At 42.2% G+C, this 7,717-nt stretch overlaps 1 protein-coding gene across 1 annotated transcript; it reads left to right on the top strand.

Annotated features, from left to right (window-relative positions):
- The first annotated feature begins 5,972 nt into the window (after positions 1–5,972).
- Positions 5,973–7,349, top strand: LOC143219946 (uncharacterized). Its single transcript, XM_076445734.1, has one exon. It carries the CDS (start codon positions 5,973–5,975, stop codon positions 7,347–7,349), a length of 1,377 nt encoding a protein of 458 aa, XP_076301849.1.
- The last annotated feature ends 368 nt before the right edge of the window (positions 7,350–7,717 follow it).

The raw sequence follows: 7,717 nt of genomic DNA, 5'->3' as shown, positions 1-7,717 counted from the left end.
AGACTCAGAAAGCGATAAGGAAAAGAGACCCAGGAGAAATGCAGCAAGAAGGATGGTAGAAGGAGCGTACAGGGAAGAACCAATCGAAGTCATGGAGCTGGACGACCTGCGCAACCGTACAATTACTAACGAGGGCCCACCGGACCTGCAGTCATTCCTGAGCGAGAGAGGAGAAGAAGAACCTGAGACCAGGAAAAAAGCCCTGAGAAAGTGGGTGAAGAAGGTAGCTGCGGAGAGGTCACTCCAACAATGGCAGAAAGAATGGGAATCGGCAAAAGCCGGCCGATGGACCTTCAGACTGATACCAAACATTGCTAGATGGAAGGAGAGAAAACACGGAGTGTTAAACTTTCATTTGACACAAGCACTCACAGGTCATGGAGTGTTTAACACGTTTAGGCATAAAATAGGTAAGGCCACAAGTCAAAACTGTTGGTTTCACGAGGAAGAAACTGACTCGCCGGAACACACGCTGTTCGAATGCGACGAGTGGAAGGAGGAGAGAAGAAACTTGGCAAGCGATATGGGAATAGCGGAAGAAGACATAACACCGGAAGTAACAATGGAGAAAATATTACAGTCCGAAAAGGACTGGAATAGCTTCTCCTTATTTTGTGGTAAAGTAATGAAAAAAAAAGAGGAAGAAGAAAGGAGGAGAGTAATAGAAGAAAGAGTAAGGGAAATAAATGAAAATCATGATCTGTCTTTACTAGATTAAGGAAGACTAACAAATTGAAGAGAAAACAAACAGAGGAGGAAGGGGGAGAGCTGCCGAGGGATGAAAGCGAGACAGGGAGCAGGGAAGGAGCAATGAAGGATTCAACTCAAAGCTAAGGAAGATGGGACTGCGACAGGCTCGACGAGTGGACCCGGGCTCTGACTCCTTCAGCTGGAGACTGCTGAATCCAACCTCTGCAGGAAGTCTTCAAAGGCACCTTTCCTCAACCCCTGGGCTCAACATCAGCGGAAGCAACACCCGAAAACCTGAAAAGAAAGAAAACAAATTAGTAAGTCAAAAGACAATGAACAGTTCAAAGCACTGTAAGAACGAGTAGGAATTTAATGAATTTGTATATAATAACTCTCTCACGTCAATAGGATACTAAGTATAGTAGCTTCGATCTTATAATATAATGTACATTATGTATATAATTATATAAGAATAGGTATATTTTATTATAAAGTAAAGGATAAGCTCAACAAGTAAGATTTATAAGTCTTATCAGAAAAATTAGTTTATTAGTTACATAAGGTATATGTGCTCAAATAATCTCGACCAAGAAGGTATATAATTAAATAGATTAGAAAACTCTGTAAAGGAAAGAAAAGGACACTTAACAATAGATAAAAGTTCCACTTGTAAAGATGAAAGTGCCACACTTGGCTACAGGCACCTTCTTTACCGACGGCGGTAACTGATCAAGCCAAGAAAGTAGAACAAGATAGATCGAACATAGTAACTGAATTCAGAGCAGAGAAAGTCGACATAGGGAATTTCTGAAACAACAGGAAACGATTAAATTTGATTTCAGCGGAAAATGTAAACGCGGTGCGGAACCTTGACTGGAGGACGAGGCGAGGTTAATTTTAAAAATTGCCTTGGACTGGTGTTTTTGCCTGTAATTTGAATGTTGTTATTTATATATATATATTTTTTTGCTCGACGACACCTTATGCCTCGTCCTCAAGTCAAGATGGGAAAGTACACGTGTACCACTGCAAATCAACGCTCCAATAGGAAACGAGGTAGTGAGTCTCCTATTGAACAAGCGCATGACCGAATAAGAACAGCCGATCCGGAGAAGGGGGGGACAAGAAGACCTAGTCCGCCATTTGGCAGTTTCAGGAAACCAGTCGTCTAGGACATCTTAGAACAAGCGGTCCGGTGATATTAGCGAATTTTTCTCTGAAATTCGACCATCTTGTCGAGACTCGGGAAGGCTAATAGAGCTGACCTTTTTCAAAGATTAGACTAGAGTTGTTGTTAAATAGTAATAGTTTATTTCAATTTAATGGTGTCGGGTTACATAAATAAGTGTGCGCGTCTTATTTTAGAATAGAATAGGTTGATAGAAGTGACCGTTAGAATCCACGAGCGCGTGTCCGGTGGCCGCCATCTTGTGGTCCCGTCCGTTGCACGGAGCAGGTGGCGTGGCAAATTAAAATTGGTGAAAAGTGTAGTTTTTGGATCCTCCTGAAAAAGAAAAATAGATTATTAGAAAAAGTGGACAGGCTAGGGGAAAGAGGGGGCCCCAGGAAGCCAATCCGCCCAGTTTTTAGGAAATCGGGTCAGGATTCGACAAATCAGAGGTCAGACAAATTAGGAAAATCCCAGATAAAAGTGCATTTTCGGGAAAACCACAAGTACGAGAGAGACAAAGTGATAGGCAGAGTAGTGAAAAAGAGTGAGACATACAGGTGCATAGTGGTCTAACCCCATCATCGGGGTGACGGCAGATTTTTTATTAATCTGACAGATCGCCCCCGAGATTTATGACCGAATTTTTTTTTTGTGCAAGTATTTTTTTTTTTTAGTCATTTTTTAGGATTTTATTTTTTGCAAATCTGAAAAAAGTTTCCGAGTGTAATAGCGTGCTCAGAATCCTTATTTGTTCTTCAAACCCCCCCATGTAGGGTATCAGATGAAAGAGGGAGAAAAAAGAAATATTCTGAGCACAATAAATAAATAGGTTAGTGGTAAAAAAATCTAAACTGCGTTGTGGACCCCCCGAGTGGGTACTCGTTCAAGAGGTAACCGCTAGGGGAACAGGGTTAGCCAATAAAAAAGATAGGTTAATAATCATAAATTTTAAATTGCGTTTTCGACCCCCGCGTGGGTATTCGTTCGAGAGGACATCACGAGGGGAGTGTAACAAAGTCAAAATATAGATAGGTTAATTATAGAATTAGCAAAATTTTTTTTGTAAGACGTGAGAGAGAAAGCTGGAAAACGAAAGAGGTTGTTAACAATAAAAGGAAACAATACCCAAAGGTTAGGTCAGGTTAGGTTAGGTTAGGTTAGGTTAGGTTGGGGTCTGAGGGATACGGGGTTCTCCAATGATGACTCGAAATCATTGGAGGATATGACTGCAGTGGCGGTGGTCCGTACCCTAAAATCCTCTCGCTCCACCTCCTCGTGGTGGACCCTGGGACACACTGCGGTGTGTGCTAACGGAGCGAGTGGTCGGAACTGGGCCGCAAGATGTCGGCCCAGGTCCGTAGACCGCAAACCGGAAGGTTCCGGAGCGGGGGGGCTTGCCTTTACCGGCCGGCCCTGCGAGGAGGAGAAACCTCTTTAAAAAACTCCTTAACTCCAAGTTTCGGCATGCGGCGTAGGAGACTACTCCCGGGAACGCGGAGCGCCGGGAGTGGGTCTGGTGGGTGCACCGGACCAATAGCATGCCACCTCCGGGGTAACAGCCCGCCCCTCGGAGTATTTGGGGCTTCCTTAGACAAGGCGGCTCTGCCTAAGGTGACCTGTAGTACCGACCACGCTCGTGGGAATCTCATGGAAAAACAAGATATATTAAAATACCTAAAAAACCCTAAAAACCTAAAAAAAAAAGTGAGAAGGAGGAGAAGGAGGAGAAGGAAACACCAGACCTAGTGGAGGGCAGTATCTACGAGATATCTGACACCAGTATGCAAGTAGGCGCTGCGGCAGACATAGAGAGAGACGTACCAACATACACGTCTACTCCCTTCAAAATACAGACAGAGGCAAACATATTTACCCCCTCCAAGGCGCTTTCGAGGAGTCCTACAAGAACATCTGTGAGTCAAACGATCAAGGAAACAGGACTTGCTCAAACGGCAATAAGACCGAGATCACGGTCTGACTCGGATATGATTGAAGTGGTAGAGGACATGGAGACCCTCGACTTTGAGTTCGAACAGGAATCCCCGGAACAACTGAGGAAGCGGAAAAGGACCACTAACAGGGCCGAAATCATGACTGACAGTAATATGAATGCAAACATTAAGACACTGGCAGATGCGCTAAAAGACCTCTCGGGATTAGTCAAAGGTCGAGAAGGTATAAAACTAGACATAAAATCGGCCATTACAAGGACGATTAAGATCTTTAATGGCTTTCAACGGGCGTACAAAAGCTCCCAAGACAGAGACCTTACGGCTAATAAACAAAACCACCCGGAAGAAACAAGTGGCAGGAAAAACAAAACAGAAGACTCTCTCACCAAAACACAGTCGATCCAGGCTGAGCGATGTAAGAAGACTCCGGAGACCCGCACCATGGGCACCCAGACGGGTAACCCTGAAGAGCTAGACCCTGAAGAGATGGAATCCTGGAAAGGGAGAGAAATCACTTATGTAAATTTCTGTACACTTCAGGACAGAAAATGGAACTCTGCGACCTTCCAAAAGACAAAGATTTATAACACCAATATACTTAATGTCAAAGAAGCAGACATAGCATGTTTCACACCAGTCGATCTGAAAGTGGAAAAAGGTATCAGCAAAATCATCCTAGACAAATACCAAGGACAGGAGGAGATGCTGGAGCAGGACCCCGTCCTGGGCTCGGTCCTATATCTGGTCGTGGCCACATGTCTCCCTGGTCGGAAAGGCAGACCAGTATCCAAAATTTTGGAAGAGAAATTTATATACCACCTTATAGATAGGGAACGTGATGCGAGCCCCGTCAACATGGAGAACGTCTACAAGGCCATCAAGGAACTGAAAGACATTGCCGTAGAAAACGATAGACAGAACATAGCGATTAGCTATGAGCAGATGGACCCAGTTATCTTGAGGAAGATGGTCGAAGTCATTTTCTTCAACACAAACATTAAAATTAACATCCATTGTAAAGGGGAGAACAAAAGACCACAAAATGACACGGAGACGATTCTGATCAATAATGGAATAAAATCATACGCCGAGACGCTTAAAGAACTAAAAAACAATATCAATATAGACAAGGAGGGCTTCACCATCGCGGGTGTAAAATCCAGCAAAAAGGGAGAAGTGATGGTGTCAATAAAGGGAGGATCCACGAAAGCCTCTAGTTTCAGTACCCTAATAAATACAAGGATTGCAGGAGCAAAAACAATGGTCTTCGGCTCCTCGAAAAAGGTACTACATTTGAAACAACTGGACGGCGATGTCACTGCAAATGATATCAGTAAGGCCATAGCTGAATACTTACCAGGGACAGCGGTAGAAAACATCTTAGTTAAGGCACTCCGTCCGGCCTTTGCGGGCAGACAAAATGCGACGGTCATTGCGCCAACCGAAGTGGCCCACAAACTCCTGGCTAGCGGTTCCCTCCGAATAGGTTGGGGACAATGCAAAATTATCGAACGTGAAGACATCGTACAGTGCTACAAATGCAGAGAATTTGGACATACCACTAGGACATGCCAAGGAGAAGATAGGTCAAAGCTCTGTCGCCGATGCGGTAGAGATGATCATCAGACCCTGCAGTGTAATAACGCTGAAAAGTGTATTCTTTGTCAGGTGGAGGGACATAGAGACGGCAGCCTGAAATGCCCAATATATCGAAAGGCGTTGGAGACTGCTAGATCTAAAAAAGAAAAAACAAGAGGGATAAATGAAAAGAAGACTCCTATAATAGGCATTAACTCACCTACAGTAAACCGCCCTAATACATAACACATATTTGCCTACAGTTTATTATATTTATATTTATTTATTTATATATACATACCTGAATTATATATATACATTCATTGTACATATACTTACCTTGTTTTATACTTACCTGTTTTATACAAACCTCACCGTTGTTGTTATATATACATACTTACCTATTTATTCTATTTATACATACTTACCTATTTATTCTATTTATATCTATTTATATATTTACATTTATTTAATTGTATATACATTTATATATATTTATTTATTTATATCTATTTATATTTATATTTATTTATTTATATATACACCACTATATACAATTTTATTATACATATATACTTACCATGAATACATCAAACTCACCCAAAGACAAGTTCAAGATTCTGCAGATCAACCTGAACAGATGTAGGATGGCTCAAGATCTTCTGAATCAAACGGCTGCGCAACTGGGGGCAGATATAGTAATAATATCGGAGCCGTGGTCCCCATGCAGTCATTGGCATAATGACGGGTTCAAGGACGCATCAATTTGGATCCCTATGTACACAATTGGAGCATTCAACAGTATTAAGAAATCCTTCAAAAGCAAAGGGATAGTAGCTGTCCAACTGGGTGACTTCACCGTGGTCTCCTGCTACTTCTCACCTAATATAACATTGGATCACTATAAAGACAGGATCACTGAACTGGAGAGTCTGCTGGAAAAGATCGACACAGAACGATGCATTATTGCCGGTGATCTAAATGCCAAATCTCCGTTCTGGGGGTCTGGTATGCTGGATGACCGCGGAGGAGTGGTTATGGAGATGATCAACAACCACAGTATTATCCCTACATGTAGTCAAGGCGCTTATACGTTCGAGAGAAATGGGCACAGATCACTTATAGACATTCTACTATGCGGGAAGTACATGGCCGATGGGATCAGAAATAGCCGTATACTAGAGGACTACACCGCCTCCGATCACCGCTACCTAGTACACGAGTTTTCCTTGGGCGATGGAAAAACTGGAAGAGTGCTGCGAAAGAACAATAAGAAATTAAAAGTGAAGGACTTTAGCGAACTGTATACACGTATGGCTAAGATAGCTGACCCTCTAACTATCGCGACGATAGAGGATGTCGACTCTTACATACAGAATCTAGAGGATATATTCGAAGCCACGTGCCAACGGCCACAAACAACGAAAAGAAAAGAGGTTTGGTGGTGGAACACCGAGATAGCCACGCTAAGGAAAGAAGCCATAGCAGCCCGACGTGCTCTGCAGAGAGCACGCCACAAAGATAAAACAATTGAAATAATTGAATCTTGCAATAAAAGATACAAAGAAAAGAAAAAAGAACTTAAGGCAAGGATCAACAATGCAAAGAAAAAATCGTGGCTTGAACTCATAGATGGCATAGATGCCGACATCTGGGGCAAGCCCTATAAATGGGTAATGGGTACTGTGGCAGGCAGGCCCCCACCTACTAGTCTTTCAGACGATGACACTAGAAAAACAATAGAAACCTTATTCCAAACTAAGCGAGATACAGATGTGAACGAAACAATTATCAGCTCCGAAGTAGAATCATGTAACGACAGTCCATTCACGACAGCAGAAATACTGGATGCGATCAAGGCAGTTAAAAAGAAGGCCCCACGATTAGACGGATTACCCTCTGAGGTAGCTAAGTTATTAGGCGACATAGCAGCACCGCACCTACACTGCGGTGCATAACTATAGCACCGTTTAAATTTTTACCCGTTTCAGAATTCAGACTGAAAGTGCGAAAAAATTAATTGTAAAAATCGAAAGGGTATGAAAAATATTGAAGTTTAAATTAATTTTAATTTAAATTCTCCTCTTGTACAAAACGATACAAACAATAGTATGAATTTCACTGTTGCGTAACAATAGCACCACATCAATAAAAACAATGATAAACGATTTTAATATCTTGTAGGACCACCTTTTTTTGAAATTAACTCGAAAACTCTATCTGGTACGCTATTAATAAGTTTCCGAAAAATGTCTCTGCTGATTTTTTTACTAATATCGATTATGGCGCTTTTTAATTCGGAAACGTTTCCGTATTGCCGATTTTC

This window comes from Lasioglossum baleicum, unplaced genomic scaffold (genome assembly GCF_051020765.1).
Source record: "Lasioglossum baleicum unplaced genomic scaffold, iyLasBale1 scaffold0107, whole genome shotgun sequence".
Lineage (NCBI taxonomy): Eukaryota > Metazoa > Arthropoda > Insecta > Hymenoptera > Halictidae > Lasioglossum > Lasioglossum baleicum.
Note: the sequence above shows the minus strand (reverse complement) of the source record. Positions and strands in the feature narration are given on the sequence as shown.

Excerpts from the sequence above, each read along its gene's own strand:
- LOC143219946 (XM_076445734.1), top strand. The coding sequence starts at position 5,973 with ATGAATACATCAAACTCACCCAAAGACAAGTTCAAGATTCTGCAGATC.